Raw genomic sequence first — 27438 nt, forward strand, 5'->3', positions numbered from 1 at the left:
GTCACGAGCGCATGAGTGACCGTACACAGGGCATCCCAGTCTAGATAGGGCCGCAACTGGCGCACCAGGTGAACCTGGGCGAAGGCCCCCCTAGTCACAGCCGCTATATGGTCTTCCAAGGTAAGCCACGAATCTAGGAGGACTCCCAAGTTGCGAGCCCTATCTACGGGGGGTAAAAGCTCACCCCCCATGGAAAGGGGTGGAATATTCTGAATATCCCGGGATGCCGGTATGCACAGCCACTCAGTCTTGTCGGGGTTGAGTTGAAGTCTGTTCCTCCCCATCCAGACCCGAACCGCTTCCAGGCAACGGGACATCACGTCGAGGGCATCACTGGGGTGGTTTGGGGTCAAAATATAAAGCTAAAATATAATATAAAACCACGAATTTAGAGAGGTTGTTTGGGGCATCTGCTATAATGCCCGGAGTTCTAAATATCGTAGGATTGTGGAGAACTATTTAAGTCACCAGTTGCAACCCTCTGCTGTGTATAGAAATCCAATTCAAGTAATCACAACAGTCCAACCTCTAAACATATCCTGAAAACAGCTCTTGCAGGTAAATTTTCCACAACATTCAGCTGGAATATGTTGTCATTTTAAATGTGTTATTCCAAATAGAATCTGTACCACTACCATAGCTGCATTCTCTCTTACATCATTTCAGCAATTTGAAATATTCCATCACATTTTTTTCATCCTTTCAAAGCTAAACATTCCCAGTTCTTTTCATTTTTCTTCACGGGACTTAAATTTTCATTGACTTTGTTATTCTTTTAAGAAACAGTTCCATTTTCTCCAATTCCTTCTTTTAGTCCTTGGAACTGGTCACAATAATGGAGGTGGAGCTGACCCAGTAATAAATTTAGTAGAATGATAATTTCCCAATATTTGGAAGCCATCTCACGGTGCCAGCTTTCTCATAGGTATCTTTGCCAGTCTCCTCCATTTCCTACCTGTGCTTTTTGTCTCTTTGCCCCTTTCATACATTTGAAATAAAATAATTTGGGAGTGGGAGACGTAAACTCCACTGAATTAAAATAATATGGAGCAAAATATAGAGCAAAACAACTGGGGTAATTGTGTTTCAAATGTTTAGGTACATAACTCTAATGCACAAGGGAAACCCACAACATAAAATGAACATCAAGCTATGTTCTATGCTCGCACCATTATCCTAAAACATTTACTCTCTTGCAGGTGCATTGAAAGATGCACCAAGATGTTGGATTCCAGGCAGTCAGCGAATTACACCTAGACACATCAACGTGGAAATTCAAACAGGATTTCCGCAATCTGCTCACCATCTAGGGAAGACTCCATTCTCCAAGCTTGTTGTCTGACTGCGACGCCAGCGCCGTTGGTAACTGCTAGCACAGCTTCTGTTCAGTGAAGAACCGGGAGATGGAAAAGGAGTGATAAGCAGGCTGCTAAGAGATGCTGCAACGATCACAAAAAAAGGAAATTGCATTTAAAAAAACATTTCATTCATGAAGCATAGGTTTATTTTGTGAATGTGAGAAGCAAAATCTGAATATATGTAACAGTTATTGCTTAAAAGGCTTTCTCCTTTCTGTAGTAGTTATATTTTTCTTCATTTTCTATAGGTTTCTTCTTCTTCTATAAAAGAGACTATAAAGTAACCCAGATATCCGATATAGACTCCCATCCATATTATCTTTTTTTTTGCATCCTGTCTATACACTGATATGTACAGGATGCACTGGAAGAAATGTTGTTTTTAGCAGCTGCCTCCACTGTCAAACACATTTCTTGAAATTATCTAACCCCACAGTGATATCTTTTTAATAGAATATTTATTTCCGTTAAAACAAGATCGAGTCTTTTCAAGCTGCAACATCCAGCAAAATATTTGGCAAGTTATTCTTAAGAATGCCTAATGCATTTTATGCTTTTATTGAACTAGCAAGGAATATTATGCTAAGCCATAGTTTGCTTATCATTAATGAAAGAAGAATTGGCTAGGTTCAGTATTACAACAGAAAAAAAAACCACATCAAGCCTTGGTAGTATAACCAAAAAGATATACAATGGCAAAATAAATGTACAATAAAGAAAATCCTGGCCCTTACATTACTAATAAACAACATTACCAGATCTTGCAATTCCACTGTCTCTGTCTTCATTCAGCTCTCTGCCAGGCATGTCCATAGGGTTGCTGTGAACTGTGTAGAGACGACCACCCATTAATCCAAATTCATAAAACCTTATCACCATCTCATGCTCCATTTAATTTACCAAATAATCATGCTCATTGGTGACTTCATTTAGAACTTTGAAAATAACAGCAAGGCATACCCTTCACCAAGGAAGGCTGCAAAGCAGATCTAGTCATACACAGTAGCATCTACAAAGATTCAGGCAGTATTTGCAGTCGACCTCTTCATTTCAACAGAAATGAAATATTATTAAAAAAAAGGAAGGTTAGCCATGGAGCAAAAGCACTTGGTACCAAGCTATAAGCAGTGCTAAAATAAAAAGAAGAGTATGACAAGCACTATATGATGGGTGCTCTATGACGCATCAGATCTGGATTTGCATTTCTATTGCTTCTTCAACTAAGCATGACACTATCTGCATTTGCAGCCAATTCTTATTAAACAGAGGTGAAATTCTAAGCAGAAACCAGAACTCCAATTTGCCAAATCAAAAGTTTCTTGATCATAATTATTTCGGAAATCATAGATTTGCAGATCCACGAAAAGAAAAAATCTAAATCAGCCATGGAAATAAAACTTGGATAATGGAAAGCCAAACAGGAGAAGCTTAGTTCAGGTTTAGGCAAATGGTGAAATAACATGTTTTTATCATTAAGATTAATTCAGTCTTGCAGAAGCTAACGAATAATCCCTATATTGTTAGGGATTTCCAAATCCAAATGATTGCCTCAGTTTGACGTGAATTAAAGACAGTGGTTTCACTTTTGGAAGGGGTGGCGGAGAGCTTGTCCTCTCTTCTGTGACCAAGGGTCTTATTTCCAAGGCCAAACTACAGATCCACTCAGTTTTGTCAAACCAACTAGACTATCCACACAGCACATAGCAAACCTGCAAAGAAAGAGGCGCTCCTGATCAGGCGGAGCGGACCTTGTTCAGAGAACGCCCGCCTAGGGCTGCAAAGCTGTGAGAAACCTACATGGCAAAATGTAAAATACACATGAAAGAATGAGGTTAGTAAAGCAGAACAGAGGGGAAGGGAAGATGTAAGCCAACACAAATGCAGACCCAGGAACACAGCAAAACCCACACCTTTTACACTTGAATACAGTACAGGATTTCAAACTGCACTGCCTTCCCAAATTTACATATGAGTTTTAATACAGGTTTCTTTTTTCCATTCTGAATAAATCAATACATGAGGTAAAAGCTTCAAATAATTATTAATTACGTGAGTCCACATTTATTTATTTATTTATTTATTTATTTATTTGTTTTTATAAACCGCCCTTCTCCCGAGGGACTCGGGGCGGTGTACATGCAGACATTCTTGATTTTTTGCATACTTGTAAAGGACTTATATTAGTTTGATGATACATCAAGCATCTAATAATTTTATAACCATAGAAATATTCTCTTTAACTACCAAAGCAGCTATTTTCTTGTTTTCTGGGCTGAAGGGATGCCTTTTGCTTTAAATGTTTATATGTACCTGTGCACAGAATAAAACTTAATTTAATAAAATCCTCTTCAGAATTCTTCCCCTCCCCCCACCATTGTCTCAATTCACAAATCGCCACAGTAAACCCATAAATAATCTATTTGGAAAGTAGCCTGGAGATTAAAATCTTTTAAAGGAACTACAGGTAGTCCTCTATTTACAATAGTTCATTTAGTGACCATTGGAAGTTACAATAGCACTGAAAAAAGTGACTTTTGACCATTTTTCACACTTATGACCATTGCAGCATCCACATGGTTACATGATCAAAATATAGATGCTTAGCAACTGACTCATATTTATGACGGTTGCGGTGTCCTGGAATCATTTGATCACCTTTTGTAATATTCTGACAAGTATAGTCAAAGGGAAAGCGAGAGTTACTTAACAACGGTGCTGTGATTCACTTAACAAATGTGGCAGGAAAGATCATAAAATGGGGCAAAACTCAATAAATTTCTCACTTAAATTTTGGGCTCAATTGTGGTCATAAGTTGAGGGCTATCTGTAATTTGCGTACTCACGCATCCACACACATAACTTCCACATATGAAACACAACATGAGGGAGGCAAATCACTGGGACATACTGTTCCTCAGCCCACATTGTAGCCTTCTAACAAGAATGGCCTTACTGCCCTCTCACCATTTCCATGGCAATAGAGCCGGAGTTAGCAGAAAGAAAGACAAAAGCTCTAGGCCCTAGGGCACCATTCTATATCCCTTTGACATATCCCCTACCCCAAAGTCTCAGTTCAGCCTAATTTTCCAGCTCTAATGAATGACAGAGAATTTTTTTCTTAGCCTACTCCAAACCTTTGCATGATTGATTTATTACTGGAAAATGAAATGAAGGGAGACCTTTATCTCTCTTATGCAAAGAATTTCATATTCACATGTTGCTTCTAACCAAGAAAATGTCATAATATTTTCACCAAAGCAAATGGAAGCTAATACTGCATGCTATGCCTGGAATATTCTGGTCCTATGTATGAAAGTTATTTTTTTCCTCTTGTAAAAGAAATAAAAAATGTTTTGAGTTGAATGAAAGAAAAACATTCCTTGTGCCTTCTCTTCTGCCAAAAGAAAATAAGAATGGTATCCCTTGATCACAGACTTTAGGTGTAAATCACTAATAGTTCAGGCAGTCCTCAACTTATGACTGTTCGCTTAGTGACCATTCAAAGTTACGATGCACCCCCCCAAAAGCTATATATGACTCGTTTCCAGAATTCTGATGACTACACAGAACCCTGTGGTCATATGACCACATATGCTTGTCAACTTGCTCACCTTTACAGCTGGTTGAAGCATTTTCTGGTCATGTGACCACAATATATGATGCCTTTTGTCAGTTTCTGGTATTTTGGGCTAGTTTCCAGCAAAAAACAGCCATACCTATTGGTGACTTAGCATTATATAACTGTATTGATAATTAATAATAACATAATATATATGGGCTGGTCACATACATGCCTCAAGTTATGACCATCATTACTTATGACAGAAATTCCAGATTCCATTACAGTCATGAATAAAGGACTACCTCCATTTATTAATAGTGTGATGACTATTGAACCCAGGATTTCTCTTCACTGTGTGTGTGTAACCATGGATTTTAATATTCAGACAGCTGCACAGTAAGAAAAATTCTTTTCTAGTTGCTTCAAAAAATGGTAAGCAGAAGTACTACGTGTTCCACCAGGAAAGAGGTGGGCTGGAAAAGGTTGGCTAGCCCACATACAAAAGCACATAATAATCTTCTAAAAATCCAAGAATTAGCAAGAATCAATGAGTCATAAGTATTCTTTCTATTTGATTTAGCTTCCAGAAATGCTCTGGTTACAAATTAACTCATTTTTGCACTGCCTGACTCTGAAGCATGGACTGTAAACAAATATTGATGAGCAGATTATGCATTAATCTAGGTTTGTAAGGTTTTTTACATGCAAAACTATAGAAAAATAATTATCTTTCGTAATATATTGTATCAAGTGATGTATGGAAGTAAAATCAGTACTTTTCTCTTTAGGTTTTAAAAATACATATAAATGGGCTATTATTAAGTAAGTACAATGGTTAGCAAAAAGCTATTTCCTTTTTTCAGGAGACTAATTAATCCAGTGTGTATATATATAATCTTAGACATGCTAGTATTGTTTAATGAAGGTCCAGAATTATTGCAGTCTCAAAAAGGGTACTTTATGGCCCATAAAGAACTTCTGCCTGTTGCAATATTCCCCCCCCCATGGTCACATGATTACAATCTAGGACCTTGGAAACCTATTTGCACTTATGACTGGTTGCCAAGCACCTCATGATCATGTGATCAGCATTTGCCATCTTCTCTTATGGCTTCCCCAAATAATGAATGGGAAAGCTGGCAGGAAAGGGTGCCAGCTGCTGCCCCCCACCAAGATGAGTTCCCCTCTTCTCTGGAGGCTGGCTGAAAGACTGCCTGCAGAGAGGAACTGAACTCATTTGACTGGGTGCAGATATGGAGCTGAAATCCTAAAGTTTCTTCAGAATTTCAGCTCCATTTTTGCACCCTGTCAAAGGAATTCCCTTCCATGCAGTGAAGGAGCTGAATTCCTGCAGCAGGGTATAAAAAACAGAGTTGAAATTCTAAAGATTTTAGCTCCATTCTTACACCCAACCAAAGGAGTTCCCTTCTGTGCAGGCAGCTGTTTTAGGCAACTCCCAGAGAGAAGAGGGAGCCAAAATCCAAGCAGAAAGTGGAGAGGCAGCATAGGTGTGGAATGTGTCAGATGGGTGGGGGAGGACCTGGAAGATCCAGCCTAAGCCACACACAAGTGTCTCTTTATTCAGGTGCTGAAAATGCTGCTTGGATTTTGGTAGGGAGGTTTTCAGCTCCTGAGTAGAACCTCCGGGGTCTCCCCCCACCTGAGATACCCCACATTCCTTCCCTGGAACTTCATCCACTTAACCCGTGAGAAGGGTTAAAGACCACAACCAGAAGTCCCAGAATCACAGTTGTTGAGAGAAACAGTTGTGTGTGTATTTCTCTTAATGACTGCTTTGCACAACATCCAAGATCCTGGTCCCAACTGTAAACATAAGTCAAAGATTATCTGTAATTCAATCAGGTATTTTTTACTAGCCATTCATTTTCCATTTCCTTTTGATATTACAAACTTGCATAACTGTTAAGTCAACAACTCTTAAGCTGGACTAGATAAGTAAGCAGCATTAAGGAATACAATACCTAGCAGCTTCAATTATGCTACTTTTACATTATGTAATTATAGTTTAACACTCATTTTATAAATCTAGATTATACTTGTAAATCCTACCACACTGACATTTTTCCATGTATACAGTGCCTAGTGCATACAAAGCTTCCTTTCCATGCCATTGCCCTCAGTACCAAAACATTTGAACATACACTTTAAATCAGAATTGCAACCTTTGTCCATTGTGATCAGCCATTCTCGGGTGGGGAAGTTTAAATTTAGTAAAGAACAGAGAGGAAGGACAGCAACAGTTAAGATGAACATGTATATTGTAGCTTGCAGGGATCATAAAATTATACTTCAATTATTTCAAGATGTACATGAAAGCAATAGGGTTCCACAAGTAAAAATAAATTGTTTTGTTTTATGTTCTTGATCTTTCGCTTTCTATTAAAATCAAGTCGGTTTCTAAAAGGGGAGTGATATTGATTAAATAAATGGATCAAAAGGGTGTTGAAATCATTCATCCAAGGATGAAGCAATCCCAATATATAAGTTCAGTATGTATTGATCTTTCAGCCAACCTATGGGTTTGGCACTAGAAAGCCAAATAATTCATTTTAAACAGTAAGCAACTAACTACATAAACTGTGGGTGCTTAGTCTGAAATCACTCTGCTCAAGCAGATGGTGCCTTAGGTAACAAATATAAATGATATGCCTTATAGGAAAAGGAAAGGATTTTGTGTGGATCATCATATTGTTTTACTTCTTGGCAGAGTGCTATTATTGAAGATTAATTAGGCTGCTGAGGATCAACTGTATGAGTAAGGGCAGCAAATGACAGCCAAAAACCCCAGTAAACATAATCATGGTTAATAAAGCTCATTCTTCTCATTTCCTCTTTGTGTGTGTGTGTGCATATATGCCTTTGATTCAGTCTTGATTTCTGGCAGTCTGGACAAGTCTCTGCGATTGTCTTGGCAAATATTTTGGATATGGCTTGCTTTGCCTTCTTTGCAGGGCTAAAAGAGAATGACTGGCCCAAAGTTACCATCTGGCTTACTGCCTAAAGCAGGAATAAAACTCACAGTCTCCTGGTTTCTAGCCTGACGCCTTAAACCACTGCACCAAACTGACTCTCTTCACATTTTCTAGGTAACACTTAAAAATAAAGGGCAATTAAATCAAAAGTGGAAATGCAAGGCACCCTGCAGAATTTCTGTAGCTTCTCTGAACAATTATACAACATTACAAAGGCTCCTTGAATTCTGAAGAGCAGTATTTGTAGGGGCACAGGAGTCTTGCAGCAGGATACAAAGTGGGGGAACATCTGAGTTTAGCTTGACTGTCTCCCAATTCAACTTGAAAACTTTGAGAAAAACAAGCCAGTCTTCTTGTTTGAAAACAACTGTGCTCATGTTAATTTTCTTGCTCCTGCTGTCATGTGTCCAAAGCAGCTGACATGAGTTATATCATGCATATGGCATATAAAATATATTCATGGATCAATAGATCCATCATTGTCTCTGCGGGCTGTGGTGACAATCAAGGTCAGTCAGGATAACTTTTATCGATGGCAACTAAGTTATCGCTGCAGTCCTTTCAGGAGATTGATAGTCTTGATCTACACACACCCTCACATCCACTTGTTGTGGCTGCTGCAAGGCCCAGAAGGTTCAACCTATGAAGAATACAGCTGGCACAATTTTAATTACTAATTGCTATTATTATGCAAACTTTGGAGGGAATTGTCCCATGCCAGGTTTTAGCATCTTTTTCTGAAGACTTTTTCTTTATTGGAGCTACCCGAAAATAAGACCGGGTCTTATATTAATTTTTGCTTCAAAAGACACATTAGGGCTTATTTTCCAGTTAGGTCTTATATTTGGGGAAATATGGTACTAAATGCATCCATCTGGCTGATGATCTTAACTGGGGCTTATCTTTGGGGTAGGACTTATATTATGAACATCATGAAAAATCATGCTAGGGTTTATTTTCCAACTGAGTCTTATTACTGCGCAAACACGGTACATGACTATCCTTTCACCATCTATGGAGTTCTAAAGACACCTGTCTGTATTACAATATTTTACAGTCAGGTGAAAATTCACTTGCCAGGCATTTTTATTTATTACCAGATTTAATATTTTTAAGATATTATTTTTATATTGTGATTGCTCTGAAATGCAGAATGAAAAGTGAAGTATTTAAAATAAACAACTGAACAAACCAACTGGTACTATGAACTATATTTCACATATCATATTCTTTACATACAGTATTCACATGATAATAAACATAAGACAGCATTTTGTTGACATGCACATGTATAAATATTAAAAAGCACAGTTTTAGCTAATTAGAATATAATTCTAATAAGGGGAAGATTTTCTGGTTTATATTAGATTGTTGACTATTCTCACCATAAATGGATTTCAACGAACTTCATCAATTTCTTCCAAATAATCATACAGCAGTAAACCTTTCTGGTTTTCAAATGTCATGAGCTGTGTTTGAACTGAGAGTAATGGCTGCCTTAGCCCCAAATCCACAGCATTTTTTTTAAAAAAAAAGATATTTTAGTATGGGTCAGATTAATCTGTGTCAATCGTTAAGGGTCTTATCTTGTAAATAAGAAAATTACCTATGTTCATAAGCAGTCCATTCATAATTGTGGTATGATCTGGCTTCAAAGTATTATTATCTTGATTAATAAACTCAAGACTGTCTTGAAGCCTACAGGAAAAAAAGAAAGAAAGATAACAATCTTGTGCCAGGACGTTAACCTTTGGTTATTAGTTGTGTCTTACTTTCCTTGCCCCCTTTCCCCACCTGCACCCTTATGTCTTCTGAGAATGAAAGAGGAATCCTTAGAGGAAGAAGGAACTAGCAAGAGACAATCTATTCTCCTGAAGAAACCGAAAGCACCAGTCTGTCATTTCCCAATGATCACATGCTCTTTCTAATGTACTCACGTGTTCAAACTTCCATAAATACTGCTTCCTGTTCGAGCTGTAAAAACTTTGCTCAGCATAAGCTGTGGAGGAGAGCTGTGAAGCAAAGAGAATAAGAATGAAAAGGTGTCCTCACCAAACAGCAATCCCTATTCATCAAAGCACTAGAGTCATAGTCTCACTAAGGGTGTGCTTCTCAACTTCAGCAACTTTTAAGAAGTCCATACCTCTTAAAAGTTGCTGAAGTTGGGAAACACTGTTTTAAGGTACTAAATTCTAGTAAAATCTTTACTAAATAAATATTCCAAAGCATTAGTGGGCTAGAGGGGGGAAAATATTTCATTATATTAAAATAAGATTAATTTGCTTTTTTAATATGTCAGTTAATCATCATAAACATATCGCAAATTTAGGCATGAAACACATAAGCACATAAAAGCAATACTAAACACCATTAGCTAACAATCCTGCCCTGAATTTTAAGAAACATTCATGTGATAATACTTTCCTAAGAATCTTGTTTCCAGAAAGCTCATTATAAAGTTCAATTTTATTTTATAAAATTATTGCAGGATCCAATTTCCAAAATATATGGGTCTACTATTGTTCTTAAATCCCATCAGAATCAAACTTAGCTTCTGTAGACAGAACCTACCCTGCGAATGAGCTTAACAGATGGCAGCAGTATTTTTTCTGTAAAAATTACACATTTCATGTTTTTCCACACTGAAGGACAACTAGGGTAATAATGGAACAGCATGTCTATTTGTGAACTGTGGGATTCTGGCTTTAAATGAATACAGATGAGAAGCACATAAAGTAACTACCAGTAGCTGGGGATAAGCATATCGAAACTACATAATTAATAAAAAGTATTCTGCAAATACTCAATAATATAAAACATAAACATCTGGAAAGAAGTACTTGACTACAGCAGAAGTGACTGAGGGTTTTGATTTCATTAAGGGAAGGAAGGCTACAAAATGGACAGGATCACCTGGGAGGGTCTTAGGAAGAATTTTGGAAGGTTTAGACCACTTTAAATAATTACGTGCTTATTTAGGATTTACATTCCATATTTCTTATTTCCCGCCTCATCTTTCCCATAGCATCCAAATGCGTTGTCAATTTTCAGTAATCACAATCAATTTGGGTTTTTGGCCTAAAAAATGCCTCTGGAACATCATGCCCACTGGACTGTCCATCTCTGTCCCACACTGTATACAGCCCAATACACACAGCTATTGAATTTACCATAAATACCTGATAAAAACTGAAGGACAGAAAATATACTCCATTCGGAAGGTGTATGGGAATCCTCCCCGTCCCAGTTTTAAGGCATGCAGAATCCAACACCCCCAAATCCCAGAGAGATCACATTTCCTCTCTCCACACTGTCATTTCTATATTAGTTAATATTAGCCCAGAAGTCTGGTTGCAAGGTGAAATAAGATTCTAACTTCTTGGGAGAGGTCTGAGAGGAAAAATATATGTAACAAAAAAAAGAATCTTTACCGGATCTGGTGGATTTTTAAAGTTGAACCCTTGTAGCTCATAGCCACAGAACCAAACATCATCTCCCCAAGCATGTTGGCATCTGAAGTACATCGAGAGCCCTGAAAAAAGACACTGCTAATAATTAAAAGTATTCTTCAGGTAGGGCATGGAAAATGGAGGAACATCGCAAACTATAAATACGTTCAACAAAGGATATATTTATATTTATTAAATTTTTATACCGCCCTTCTCCCGAAGGACTCAGGGCGGTGTACAGGGCAATAAATATTAAAAAACAAAGTACAAAAGTTAAAAAAACAATTAAATAATTTATGCCCGATATATACAATAGTTAAAACCATATTAAAAACCCAACCCAATACAAGTGTTACATGTATGACACACACATAAACCTCATCCTCAGGTACCAGGATGTTTATGCCGGTTCATGTTGGCTCTTTAGATTCAAAGATCCAAAAGCTGCTGTAGATGGCAGTTGTTGCTCATGCTGAAAATAATCTTTGGCCAGAATCAAAACCTTATGCACCTGCTGCTGCTCTCCACACATTAACTGTTGTGATTTTATAGCAGGTGTGGATGCCAAGGGCTCCAACATATGTGATGTAAAATGAATGGGATCACATCACACATGTCGCAGGGCCAAGATTTTATTCAGTGTTTGAACATGTGAGCAGGCTTTGTTTTCAGGGTTGTTGTTTTTTTTTCTTTCTTTCTTTCCCTTTCCCTTGTTTTGCACTAAGCCTGCTTGAGGGCTTACATTGCAACTTTCAGACTCAGCACTTCAATATAGTAGGAAGAGATGCGCCTGACATTTGGGACTTATGATGTTATATGAAGTCCTGGACTAACAAATTGTTCACCCCTATTTTATGGCTTGCCTTGGAGGACATCATGTGCCTCAAAAGCCTGATCTGCTGTCAGGTTTCCTGCTTGCATTTTATCTTGAGCAAATACTCCAGCCACATGGACTTTGATACTCTCTTGGTATTTGGCCATTCTGTCTTAAACGATGTAATTTGATTTGATGGGAGAGGTGCATATTGGAACTAAATCCTGTGAGAAAAAATAACAAACCCAGTGTAACGTAATAGCCTATTGCCCCATAGATATTTCTGCCTGTGGATTTAAACAAGCAACACAGAAGGCACAACTCTTTGAATAGCTTAGTTCACTATATTGTATCTGCTTTTAACATGAATGCAGCAGCTTCTTCACTCAAGGGCTTGGAATTTCGCACGCTTTTCATACCTGGTGTCAAAGCACTTAAAATTGTCAGGCAGTAATCACATATGTCACACTACAGAATAATGTATTCTTTGATTATACTGTAGGTAACGGTATTTTGTACCATAATGGGAGAAATGTTTCTAAACTAACAAGTTGCCTGGTAGGAAAGAAAAATATTTTAATGGTAAACAATATTCTAACTTATTTTTCCATCCTGACTATAATAGTTAAAGGTAAAGGTAAAGGTTCCCCCGCACATGCGTGCTAGTCGTTTCCAACTCTAGGGGCCGGTGCTCATCTCCGTTTCAAAGCCGAAGAGCCAGCACTTGTCCGAGGACGTCTCCGTGGTCATGTGGCCGGCATGACTAGACGCCAAAGGCGCACAGAACGCTGTTACCTTCCCACCGTGGTGGTCCCTATTTTTCTACTTGCATTTTTATGTGCTTTCGAACTGCTAGGTTGGCAGAAGCTGGGACGAGTAACAGGCGCTCACTCTGTTACGCGGCACTCGGGATTCAACCTGCCAAACTGCCGACCATCTGATCGACAAGCTCAGCGTCCTAACCCACTGAGCCACCGCGTCCCTATATATTTCTCTCAGTTACAATCAAAACTGCCATTTACACAAATTGTAAAGTCAAATTTAACAAGATGAATTGACAAAATGTAAAACAAAATAAGCTTGTATTTGGATATTCTGTATAAAAGCATGTGATGTTTTTAATACATTGTTTAAGACAACAGCCGCCTGAAGATAATATTTAAGCTATAAAAAGATTTTCAGGGAAAAAAAATACCAGAACCAAAAAAAACAACTCCCAAATAATAAATCCTTAGGCATCAAGCAAGAAAACTTGCTAGATTTTTCTCCTTTCAGGAAGAAAACCCAGATGATTGAAAAAAGTGAATTTGCATGGATTACTATAAAACCTCTTATAGAATCTATGCATCCCATGGTGCACTTCATCTGTTCTAGAACTGCATTAGGAGATAATGAGTTTCAGCTGATCTCATGGATAGTTAAAATTTTCCAGTTCACCCAATTTTGCCAATTTCAAAGTTGTGTGAAACTTTCCTTACAGGTAATTTTTTTTTAAAAAAAGTATATAATTCTTACATGTCCAGTGCTGTCCAGTCAGATTAGAAACAGAATCTGCACAGTATGCAAATAAAACATGTAGACATTTACAAAACTTGCTGTTATACTAATGAACACAAAAGTAGCAACAAACACCTATATTTTAGTCTCCTGCAAAACAGATTTTAGCTATTTTTCTATGAAAGACAAAACATAGATGAATAAATTTATAACAATTTATATTGGCTATTGCATATTAATATCTCTGCCATTGCTTCATCCCATGACTGTTCTATTCAATGAGAAATGCCCTATCGATGTACATGTGAAAAAAAGACCTATTATCAATCCTTCCTTGTTGTTCTTACACACATCTCACCATCACAGTATAGGTATAGACCATGAGAAAACACACTGTCTATTGCCTCGTCGTTTCATTGTGGAATGAAAAAAAAATGACACACACACACACACACACGTAATAGAACATAGAACAAGCTGGGCTGGGATAAGAGAGGTTTTATTTATGACATTTGTTCTGCTACATAGATACTAATTCTACTATTAACAATGACTAGCTATGATGGCTGTTGGAATCTCTGATTCCTGAGACTAGATCCCTGAAGATCAGTGGCTGGTAGACAACAATAGGAAAAAGCTTTAAGTACTCCCTCTGCACCTCTTAAAGTATGTGTTTGGTCTGCCTCTTTAATACTGGATACAGCACATCCATTGATATGGGTCCACTCAGAACCTGTGGCTCAGGAAGTTAAAACAACTGCCTAATATATAATCAGCCCAGGTTCGAATCTCAAATAAAGGGTATGACTGACTGATGAGAACATAAAGAGTTTGAAATGATCATCTCAGCCTCCCAAAATTCTTTATTAGCAATTTGAATAATTTGCATATATAACCTTTATATATACACATACACACACACACACACACACACACACACACACACACACACACGTTTTCGTAGATTTTCATGGGTACAGGTATGTAGGTCTTGGCGTATTCGGGTCTTTTCCCGTGTAAGATTACACGGGAAAAGACCCGAATACACGGGAAAAGACCCGAATACGCCAAGACCTATATACAACAGGCTGCAGAACATTATTCTTATTCTCTATTCTAAGAACAGAATTCAACATAATCCCTGCTCTTTCTTCACCAACCCATACATTTGTCCTTGACGAAGAGATTTTTTTAAAAAATGAAAAAACTACAATTTTCAATTTCCCTAGCGCAATACAAAAAAAGATATTGTGTATTTGAGAGGGAAAGACAAGGTATAAATGATGCCATGGGGAGGCTAACATTTCATTAGCAAATTTTTACTAAGAGATCAGGTCCACTGGTGTCAGTCAAGAAGTCCTGCGGAATGTGTCCAGAATGTGCTATGTTAGGATCAGGCTGTTTTAAGCAGAGAACTACTCCACTGCAAAGAATAGAAAGGCTCAATTCTATTTTAGGAAGGCTTAATAGAAAACACTTCTCTCAGCACAAGGTGAGATGACAGAAATACATCAGTCAGATGACTGGCTGCACTAGTAGCCAAAACCTCTCTTAAAGTGTAACTCAGGTTCGATAAATGCCAGTCCATAACCCTTTTAGAGTGGCAGCAAGCAAACATCTATCATTTAACATTTCCAAACTACTTTCCATACAATGAACCCTATTGTACAAGCCTTTCTAAATGTTTGAAAAAAGAAAACCAGAGACCCGTGACACTAAGTGAGAGCAAAGAGTCACGAATAGAGGCTAATGTGCAGAATGTTGGACTACAGTTCCCATTATATTTGACCAACTAGGCATCATGGCGCAACGTATTTCTTCAGCACCAGGTGAAGGAAAATGAATGTGGTCAAAGAAATACAGATATTTCAGAACTGAAATAGAAGTTGGCAAATAACTGTTTTTGTATTTTGATGAAACACATTTACCCAGAATTCGGATATAACTTTATAAATCAATATTTATCATTAAAATTATAAATAAAAATCTGTGAGAATGTGAAGACTTTTACACTGGTAAGAACGACATGAAATTAAATGGAATATTTATGCACATAGCACAGTTCTGATTAAAAATTGACAGATGAAGCAGGTCTTTGTAGGCATCAATATTAGGGGTGATGGGCTCTAAAAATCTAAAAATACAGGTTATAAGCCCTTGTTATCTCTTTATTCTTTTAGTGTATTCCTGGTCTTTCCTATTCTGGTAGAATTCAAGAAGAGAAGAAATAGGGGTACAAATTTAATATCCCCACATCTCAGGCTTTCCACAATCACATTGCACTCATGTAGGAGGTGCTTCTGGGTTGAAAGTATTAGCCACTGACATCAACATTGCCCAGGGAACACCCAGTTGGGGACTCCTCATGTCCCCAGCAGAAGCTGGAGCGAAGGAAAGGAGCTCACCTGCCCCACGGCAGCACTCAGGTCTCAAAGATGAGCATGCTGCTTGTCAAGCTAGCACCCTAACCACATGAGCCACCGTGCTCCTTTCCACAATAAAGTTTTAGGGTATGCGTATTTTTAAAAAGCTAAATTTATTTCCACAAGCCTCACTTCCAGTTAAACATGGACTGTGAAACTGGCTGTAGAACTGGTTGTCCACTAGCTGTTATTCTTCATAGTTAATGTTCAGTTCACTGGACAACATCCATTCTACAGGTAATTGTCTTATTGCAGACTCAGATGATATCAACCATCTGTTCTATTGGACAGTCACCAAAAAAGTTCTTCTTGGCTTGGAACTCTCTGCCCCAAAGCCCCAGCCACTTCTAGCAAGGTGATGCTTTTAGCACAATTCAAAGGACTCTCACCTGAAATTTTGGACAGTGTTCTTTTGTTTCAGTAGAAGAAGAGGAGGAATTGATTGAACTGTCCAAAGAGGATGAACTATCTCCTCCAGGCTTGAGCTGGCAACATTTTCCAAAGACTTTCACCGGTGCATCACTGCACAGCTTCTGATGGAGAAAAAGATGCAATTGCCACATTATACTTAGCAATCTCCAGACCATTTGTTTAATTTAAGGAATTCCTCCTGCATACAGTGATAACCAGGAAATTTCATATGAACAAAAGCATTTCAATGTTATAGAGGAGATCATTAACTAAGATGAGCATTCAGTAAAGTTTTACTTGCTTACCATGATATGACTCTTCTACGGAGACACCAGAAATGCACCTTCTCTCTACCAGTGCCTGCCCTCTGGAAGAAGGTTCCTCCCAAGACCCAGATATGCTGTTATTTAAAATAATTTTAAATGACTTCTTTAATTAAGAATGGCCTGACTCTTAAGGAACAATGAGGTCTTTGCTTCATTGCACTTGCTATGTTTTATTTTTATCTTTTATTTATTTATTGTAACTTTTTAATTGCTGTGAACCACTCAAAGTCACTGAGAGTCAGGCGGCATACAAGGTTAATAAATTATTATGGTTCATCATACAGTCAGCCAGATGTTTAAACTGAATTTGGCATTATTATCCACCTATCAAGTTCTTCCCAAGGACCTGGGATAAGCAAATGTTGTTTGAAGGTGTTAAAGGTATTGTTGCAAGATGTAACCTGTTGCAAATAAAGCTGCTTTTTGCAATTGACGGATATTCATTTTGTCAATCCTGATTGCATTCAAGTGGTGCTACAAATGTTGGATTGCACCCAAAGTGCCTATTACTACTCATATTATCTTTGCTTTCATTTGCCATAGTTATTCTACCTCTTTTTGCAGGTTTTGTATTTTGTGATTTTTCTCCATTATTTTATTATTGGAACACTATTTGAAAGTAACACATTATATCTGAGGAATACCTCAAATTCAGTTTTGAATATGTACAGGAAGACAAATTTAGTATCTACTGGAACTCATTAAAACAGCTGCATCTTTTCCCAAGATGTCTTTAAAACATACACATCTAATTTAAATGAGTTGCCAATAGCTATTGAATTTGTACTCCGGTACATTCCAAAGTACATCTTCTAAATTAAATCAAATGTACTGTATGCATTCTGGCATAGATAAACATTTTCTGGTTTTAAATGTAGATTAAGGAGACCACCCTAAAGGAAAAACAATGTTAATTCATTCTATATCACGGGTTCCTAAACTTTTGGCATCACACCTCTTTTTACTGTAATCCTAATGTACACACCTTTCCTAAAAATTCATACACCAAAATAAATACAACTGAACAACAAAAACAATCCAACAAAACTTTGACGAAGTGGTTTTATTGTAACAGTATAACTAAAACATTCTTCCCTTGATTCTGTCTTTACCTCCCATTTTGGGAAATCCTGTTCTATCTGATCTCATAGATACTGTACTTAATGACACTTTTTTATCTATTTATTTTAAATATAGTCTACAAACATAATTCAGTGCTGCCATTACACTGACGACAAATATGGCAGTCAAGAACAATTTGCAAGCACGTCTTTTCAAGTTGATGTCACAGTTATCTTCCCATTTGTCTCTGGCATAAAATGACTTTTAAAAAAAATGATAACAATTATAGCCACCAAGTGAATGCTCTCTGTGTATTCTGTTATAATTTAAAGGTGGAATCTATCCCCATTCCCCCAAATATTCACTGTCTTCTCCAAGAGCTTCCCCATCAAATTGTAACTTTTAAAAATGAAAGAAGAGCAATGATACTTAAAACACAGGAAATAATCACATTGTATCAAATTCAGTATTGATTATTTTATCCTGATCTTTTTGAATGCATTCTCCGACTTAACACTCAAAGCCACACAAGGATCTTAGCTCTCCAATTAAGTTAATAAGCCTGGTTTAAGAGATGGGGAGGTAAACCAAAGATCCCATAATATAATGCAAACTCTATCTACAAGTAGTTCTCTACAAGTAGTTAGCTATTTATGACCAATCTTCACATTTATGACCTTCAAAGGTCTGTAAATCAAAGAAAGCTGAAGTAAGATCAAAAGCAAAGTTGTGGTTTCACTTAGTGACTGCTTTGCTTAACAACTGGGTTGTCAGTCCAACTATGGTCACTGAATATGGACTACCTGTGTGCTGTCAATGAATCCTTAGCTTTTGGTGGAAACAGCTCCAGCATTAAGGAAACATATGCTGAACAGGCAGAAAGTAGCAATGAAGAGCTACAGGTTGTCATTCAGCCCCACAAGTCAGTCTCAGTGGGGTGTCCCACTGCAAGTCCTGAAGTTGAAATTTAACTACCATATTGTCTTTCTTTTCAACCAGCAAGTATCTTAGCTTGTCCCTAAATTCAAGTCAGCGGTTTTTAAGACAGTAAATGATACCAGCAAGAAAGATGATATGCAGGCTTCCCTATTCCTTGAAATGGAGAAGCTATATAGAAACATGAGAAAACCAATTCCTAACCAAACATTAAAAAAGAGCTTTTATTCTTGAGTGATCTGACATTGCCACAAAGTTTGGGATCAGAGGCTGATTTTTTTTTAAAACAGTCTTCAATTAAAATGATTCACAAATATTTGGACTGTATTTAAACAGTGGAAGTATTTAATCACAGATTGTTCTCCTAATAATAACATTTGCAAAGGAAAACTTTATCGGGGTGGAAGGGAATAAATCAATATGTAATTTTTTTTAATGTATGGATTTTAGTTCCTCAAGAAATTGTTACTGAAACTCGGGTGGAACAATCTGAACATCTGTATCAGAAAAGATCAGGAAGAAGCCTTTTCAGCCTTTCTGCTGTCAAATTCAGTTGAGAACTGGAAATTACCAAGGCCAGCTGTTTAGAGCCCTGAACTACAGTATTATTGCAGAGAGAAACAGACACTGATTTTATGAAGGAAACATAAGCCATTATTCAAAATTCACCCTTCTAATTTCTACCACCTTCAGGGCTATCTTCTTACAACACTTTTCTCATTCTTTAATTGGAGGCAAAGCTAAACACCACTGGGGAATTTAGTCCTATAGTTTCAGAAGGCTGGTCCTTTTTTCTTTTTCCCCCCCATAGCTAGAACTTAAGATTGCACTACTTCTCCCAAGAACAACCTCTTATTATGACAGGCTGATGATTAAAAGGACAAAGCTGAACTCGTGCACTGTTAGAATTGCTACTGGCTTCAGTTTTTTTGGCATGCAATAGCCAAAAGCATGTGAATAGCTATCATATGATTTCACTCGGAACCCATGAACTAGAATTGCATTTTATCTCTGACAAACAACAGCGTCTTGGACCAGGCTCTGCATCATGTGATAAAACCACACTGAATCTAAGAGTTACAGCATTTTTGTTCAGGCAAGTCACACTATAGCATTCAGCTGATGTTGAAGGCTTGCTTAATCACGCTTGGATGCAAGCAGGCATATTTCAATATGAAAAAAGGAAAAGTACTCAACCTAGAATGATAGAGTATATTTCCCAAACCATACATTTCCCACCTTAATCTAGCAAATCTGCAGTATATAATATATGAACTGTCTTTAAAAAGTTTTCCTAGATATTAGTTTTCTACAAAGCTCTCCCTGAGCACTGTATCTTGAATGCACCTTTCTTGACCAAAAATACTAGGAAATGTTATATCCTTGGCCTTTACAGTGGAATGAGATGAACTTCAGAATCCCCATGGTTAAAGAGAGGTCAAATGGTCACCATCTTTTGGATGCCATCTGTCAGCAGCTTGCCAGATAGTTAATCATACTGAAAATGTGGAACCCAGACAAATTTTAGAACATGGAAATTTAGAACCAAACATATGCTCAAAATCAACTCATTAGACACCTGTATCAAATATCTGAGGTGTCCCTTTTTTTTTCTTTGCAAGGTTTTCAATTTTGAATATCGATGAAATACACGATGCAACAAATTGCCAGAGATGATGCAACAAAGGAACTGGCTGTTTGCTGTTTCAAGCACAGATCAAGCTATGTTTCCAAAATTATAAGGAGATTAATGACTGAATGCTACATATAAAGGGAACTGGAATTTCTGCTCCTAAACAAAGATATAAGTGTCTCTCATATGCACATAGACAGGTTCCCTGAGGATGGGCTCCAAGCACAAGTCCAAAAGTTTGGAAGACTAAATTTTGGGTCCCGGTGACTGCCTCATTCAAAGAGGACTAACTAAAGCAGACATGTCAAACACAGGGCCCGGGGGCCGGATCCGGCCCGCGAAGTGGTTTCATGTGGCCCGCGAAGCCATCCTGGAAACAGTGAGGGAACGGCCCCCACTGTCTTGGCCCTGGCCCAGAGACCCTCCTTCTGTCAGAGACCCTCAGATCTGTCCCACTCCTGCCCAGGCCCCCATAGGCACCCTTGATGCGAACGATGTAGAGCTGGCCACACCCACCCAGTAGGCCATACGCACTCTAGCCACGCCCACCCAGTAGGCCACACCCACCCTGGCCATACCCACCCGGCCCCTTGAGGGCAACCGCAATGCTGATGCGGCCCTCAGTGAAATTGAGTTTGACACCCCTGAAAGCTTCATATAACTCCATGCACCAACTCCGGAATGTCCTCTTTTAAATCACAATTTTTAAAATACCCCTCTTTCTGTATGGGTGAACTGGCAAGAAGCACATGGATATCGTGGAGTTTTTACACTGTTTAGTTATAAGAAAGCAATGGAAAGGCAAGGCATAGGTATCTCCTTCATAATCAAGACACTTGAATGATGAAAAACAGAAATTCCCAAGCTCATATTCTGTATGCCATGGTCATCACCAGATTGGAACCACTGTTCTCTGCTGCCCAACAAAGCTTTAGTTAATCAAGGATTTCATGTCACATTTTGAATAACACAGAGTAGATGCAGACTTGGTTTCCAGCCTTAATCATATCCATGCCACATGCAACATTCCCTGTTAATGACAGTGGTTGAACTGGTTAACTTTGGAACATTTTAATCAAAGTATCACAGGCTCACCCAAGCCAAGTTTTACCCTAGACACATTCACACTATTTTATGCAAGGTAGTATTTCTAAACTGGAAACTACTTTGTAACCAAAATACTGTTGCTCACACTCACCAAAAATGTGGTACATGCACTTATACACCCTATGCAACAATTCTGGTGTTGATGGAACAAGCAAAAAAAAACCCCTTGTAAACAAATAAGTTGTCATGCAGAATTTCTCAGTCCATTAGAAAACAATGGACTACTTTCACATAAACTCACATTTTAAAAGGGCAGAGTTTGATATTTTTTGTGAGGGAAAGAGGGAGTATGCAGGAGAGATTTTCAAATGGAACACTGTTCAAGCATGCACCTGCACAAAAAACAGTAAGTCAAGGTTTTTACAAGGTTTTTCTTTCATCTACATAAACATTACAATATTTAGCATACATGTTGAATACATCTGTATAGTATTTCTCTTTAAAATTACAAATGTATGCATCTTTCATGCATATGTTGAATTTCCTTTTGGAATGCAACATATTCCCAACAACTTTAGTACTTGTACAATTAATTAAAGCGTGGCACAAATGCTAAATAGTTCACACACACACAAAAACACAATTACATGTCATTTAAAACCTTAAAAATACACATTTTCAGAATTGGCTTTCATGAAAATATTGTATGATCAAAATCACATTTTTGTTACCCTCCTTGCAGAATTTCTCCAGTTACTCACTGATTAATTACAGTGATTGCAAAGATTTGAGTTTTTTTAGTAGAGAGAAATTCATGGCAGGAATGTGCTGGTTGCACAAATGTGACAACTCCCTCAAACTCAGGTCCTCTTAACTTTGAAGGCTGAACACTTCTTTGTGTCCAAGAGAAATCACATGAAATGCAGGTGATAGGAGAAGACAGACCTATTTACACTCTCACTTCAACTACAAGGCAACTGTGAGATAATAAAAATAACAATGATGTCAGGATGACAGTGAAACTAAGTGGACACAAGTCCAGCCCACCACAGGCACAGTGATCAAACACGGCAAACATTCCATTGAAGATGTTATACTTTTCAGGGCTGTAACCTTCTTCTCAGAAGTGTATGTAATTCATTAGGACATACTCCCCAGTTAATCTAGTACAGGAACAGAGTGACATTCTTGGTTTCCTCCTTTCACTGTGACTTGAAAACAGAGGCATTGTGTTACACTCCTTGAAGGAAAGCCCAATACTCTAGTGCTATAGAATAAGGAAGTCTTGTGAGGTTTGCCTTTTGGACTCTACTGTTTTGGAAGCATTTTTAGATGAACTTTGGAAACCATCATCTGCTCATGACAGGAGATTTATTGTAGTATGATATGATATAGTCCATAGTTCTCTGTTTCTTTTCACTTCAATTTCTTTTTCCTTTTGGTTATGATTTTATACTTCCTACTCATATGTTGTCTTGAATCAGTGTTGGCATGGAAATGCTGGACTTTACCAACCAACTAAAAATCAATAAGCAAGGTAAATACGCATAGCATATCCTTGATTGGTCTTCCACTGAATAAAACTGGAAGTTGCTCTCTACTTATCAAGTCAAACATTTATTATGATCAAGCAACAGCATAAGGAGGATGGAGTGCACTCAATTAAAAACATTTAAAAAATCATCAAAGTCTAAAAATAATAATTATAAAAAGGAAAAAAATAAAACAAAGAAACACACACACACACATTTAAAAGAAGTCTAAAAAGAGAGACAGGAGCATTAAACGGGTATAGCTTACTATGGAGCAGACTAGATCTATAGCAATACAGAGCACTCTAAAATGATAAGCTAGATGTTTGTTAAGATTGGTTTGTGGTATAGGTCATTTTGTGATGGATTTTAAATGCTGTTGTTCAGAACCTGGCAAAATTATATGTTGTAGCAGGGTTAGAATCTGAGAGTAGCAGCGAGGTACAAAATTGCTACATTTCCGTCATCTTATATCTCTACTCTTAATTTTTGTTTAATAAGAGAAGAACTTCATATTTGTCTTTGTTAAATTTTGTTTTGTTCTTCAGCTCATTTTCAACACAGTTAGGCACCTCTAAATCGAAACAAAACCTATCAAAGTCACTTTGAATCTTATTTCAGTCTAGCTAACCCACCCAACTTTGTATTATCTACAGATCTGATAACATTTCCTTCTACCTTATTATACAAATCATACATGAAAATGTTGAGGAATAAAGGACACAGAACTGATCTCCATGGCTGATTCTTGAAACTTTCTGAGATGCATGGCATTCATTCCCAATCTGGAAGAGTGTGACTTGGACCTTGCAGATTTTACTTAGAAGCAAATACTAAGCAAACCAAAGTTTAATCCACATATGTTCAGTACTAATATGCTCAGTACTGATATGTCATGCACAAGCATCCAATGGCACTGTTTCTATTTTGACTCTCAAAACTGGAACAGGAGTGGTGACTCTGGAAAAGATCTGTATTATGTAAACATCTGTGGTCATAAATCACCTTTTAAAATTTAATTTACAGTGAACTACTTTTGGCATGAGTCAAAAATTTAAGAAGTACATCACATGGTTTCTGTGGCATGGAAATGTTCTTTTTATCAGAACTGGTTTTAAATGCCATACGCTGAAGTAGTTTCTCTTGCTTTGTCATAGCTAAGGTGGGCTTTCTTATATGATAGCATGTCCCACCAAGCAAGAAATTTCAGCCTAGTAGTAGTTAAGAAGAGGGCAATGCTTTGTTGAATGGGGAAAGAAATTAAACCGTGCTCCAAAAATCTCTTCTGTCTTATTACTGATGAACAATTCCAAACATAGCTGTGTTTAACGCCAAATGCAGCAAACTCTCTTTAAAAAGGCAATATAAATCACTGAGTATGTGGGGGTCAAAAAGCAAAGGCATGAAATTCTAAAATTCAGTTAACAGATGATCTTTTCACAGCAAGAAAACATTTGCCCCACACATTGTGTTATTTCAAAGGGCAAAAGTGCTGTGGGTTGCTGATGGAACTCAGTATATGTTATCAAGTGAAGGTTAGGAGACATTTGCCACTTAGTTGAGATATGCAATCAGAATATTTCTACTTCCTACCAGCAGACAATTCAACTTTGGTGGCCACTTATTGGCTTATTTTTGTTTTAAAAAATTGATATAGATGCAGATATAGATTGTACATTTTTTTTCAAATTGATAACATTTTATTGGATTATAAAATAAAATACAAAAACAAATAGTAGGACCCAGTGGGGAGGGAAAAGGGAAAGGAAAGTGACGGAGAGAAGGGAAAAAGAAAAAAAAAGACACTGACTTCCGACTACCTATGTTGTAGTAGAATAAATCATTAACATTGAACCTCCACCTTTTACTTTTCCAAAGTAGTATCAATCTAATCAATAAAACCCCAAATCAAAGTTTCATTTTTTTTCCATCTTAAGCACAAAATCCAGAAGCGGTCTCCATGTCAAAACGAAAATACTTATGTTATTTTCTTTAATCAAAACTTTCAATTTAGCCATCCCTGCCAACTCCATCAGCTTCTGTAGCCATCCATCCATAGTGGGAACTGAAATGTCCTTCCATTTTTGTGCATACATAAGTCTTCATTTTAAAAATTTAGCCTTGCTGCTTAAAGAAATATAGTCAACAATCTGTATTTCTTCTATCTGTTTACAGCCAAACAATTATCACCATCATTTAGGATTAGCGGTTAGTAGAGTATGCCCTCAAAATTTCTACAGTACTTTTGATTTATTTTTTATTTGAAAGTGGCGGTGGTGGTGGTGGGGAAACCTTGATGTTAACCAAAAAAAGGAATCAAAGAACTAATAAAAGAGTAGATTAAAAGGAGAGTAGAATTACAGTTAAGCCATTAAAGTCAAGAAGCATTACAGGCAACAGCACCAACCGACATTTGTTGATCTCAAAACAGCTAAGCAACGTTGGACTTGATTAGTAGTAGGATGAGAGATCACAAGGAAATAGCAGAGTTTTAGTCTACGCTGTCAAAAAAAAAATCTACCCTAGAAGAAGACAGTCACAAATCACCTCTGACCTGTTGCCAAGCAAATTACATTGAAGTACTGTATCCAGGATAATTATCTGGAATCAAACTGTATTCAAGAGAGACAGTACCTAACCCTTAGAGCGGGGGTGTCAAACTGCCGGTCCATGGGCCAGATGCGTCATGCCGAAACCACGCCCACCCCATTGCCGGCAATGGGAAAAAAGTCATGATATGTCACAACATGTCACATGACATTGTGAGTTTGACACCCCTGCCTTAGAGCATTAGCCTTTCATGCCAATTTAGAACAATCACTGAAACGGTAGTATGTTGTGAGATTGTGCAAAGCTTGCAGATTCAAGAATGAACTTTAAGTGAAGTCTTGGCATATTTTATTCCCAGTCCAGACCATGACAAACTTCCTCCACACAAAGCCATTCCAGGAACAATTTAGTGAGTTTTATGTATTCCTAATGGGTGGATACATTCATTTTCAAACATAGCAATAACAAACATTTCCCTTAGAAGTGCAGTTACACAGTGCAAAAAATCAGATATTAAAGCCCATATGGATTAAGCACACATATTTGAAAAACAGTGTGCAAAATATATTAACTTTTAATTAATTAGGTTGCTCACCGAGATTGACACGTCTTCTGTTCTTCTCTTGGCATTGGAATCAAATAAAACATTTCGCCCTCTTCTTTCACAGTCTTGGTACACAATTAGTCTTATCTGACTTGGATTAAACTCCGGCAAAGGCCAGCTTTAAAAAGATAGGAAGAGAAAAAAGTATTTCACATTAGTGGTGGCTTCATTAAGTACATTAACTAAATGTCTTTAGATATACTATCAAGAAGGGATGATGGTGATAGGGACAATCACAACAATGAATCACCCAAAAAGGATATATCTTGTTGAACATTGGTGTAAATGGATCAAACTCCATCGGTAACTTTAAATGTTGTTTAAACATTTCTAACAGTAATGTGGCAACACTCTTGTTAACACACAGTGCAAAATACTATTGTAATATATGCATTAAAAGCAGAATTGTTATTAATAAAAAGAACTATGGAGATGGAAAGCTTCAAAACAGTTTCTGATTGGATCTTTTCCTCTACATCTTTTGTAATAAATACTTTCCCATGAAGATGTTTTATGATCATAGAATTCCCATGGCTAACCCATTTGTTTCATAATGATCAAGAGCGAACAGTACACCACACTGAGATGCCCCTTGTAGATCCCATTTGAGAAAACACAAAGACAAAAAAAAAACAGTCTAAAAAGTACCAACATAATTCCTTAAGTACTTTAGAGGCCGGATTCTCCGCCATTCCAAAGAGGAAACACAACAGAATTGTACTGTAGCCTGAATAATGGGGGGGGGGAATGAAACATAGAAATGAAAGACAAGAACCAATTTAATTTTTTTAAAAGAAACAACAAAACTTAATGTCACAAATGAAGGTGTGTCTCAGGATAATGTTGCAGGAGCCAATCTGGGTCGGTCACCGGGACTATGAGGTTTAGTCATCTGAGCTTTTGGGCTTGCATTGGAGCCCATCCTCAGGGAACTTCTCAAGTTCCGGTGGCTGACCCAGATTGGATCCTGCAAAACCCAACCTGTCTCTTTTGCACGTTGTTTCACCCAATTAAGAATTCAATACACACAATACTGTATCACCCTGCATTCATTGGTTGGCCATCAAAGGGTGTCCCATTCCACTCTAAGCCAAGGCTAAAGTCATTAAAAGAAATAATGGGAAATTCCTACCAGAACCCAAGAAATGACCACTCCCGATTTCCTACCTCCAACCATAATGACAGACCCAAAGGTATCGTGTAAATAGTGGAATATCGTGCATGATAATAATGGAATCACA

General features: G+C 37.6%; 1 protein-coding gene across 2 annotated transcripts in view; it reads right to left on the reverse strand.

Annotated features, from left to right (window-relative positions):
* FNIP1 (folliculin interacting protein 1) overlaps positions 1-27438 on the reverse strand; it is a 108646-nt gene that overhangs the window by 32004 nt on the left and 49204 nt on the right. The window contains exons 2-9 of one of the 2 annotated variants that reach the window (XM_083354373.1): positions 26189-26315; positions 16486-16629; positions 11345-11445; positions 9851-9925; positions 9520-9611; positions 3068-3151; positions 2114-2185; positions 1304-1439 (exon numbers count right to left, since the gene is read on the reverse strand). In XM_083354373.1, the coding sequence (XP_083210499.1) occupies positions 1304-1439; positions 2114-2185; positions 3068-3151; positions 9520-9611; positions 9851-9925; positions 11345-11445; positions 16486-16629; positions 26189-26315 (831 nt within the window). Of the gene's footprint in view, positions 1-1303; positions 1440-2113; positions 2186-3067; positions 3152-9519; positions 9612-9850; positions 9926-11344; positions 11446-13691; positions 13728-16485; positions 16631-26188; positions 26316-27438 lie in introns of those variants that run through there. The other variant, XM_083354374.1, reaches the window with a different exon arrangement.

Source organism: Vipera ursinii (genome assembly GCF_947247035.1).
Source record: "Vipera ursinii genome assembly, chromosome: 2".
Classification (NCBI taxonomy): Eukaryota; Metazoa; Chordata; class Lepidosauria; order Squamata; family Viperidae; genus Vipera; species Vipera ursinii.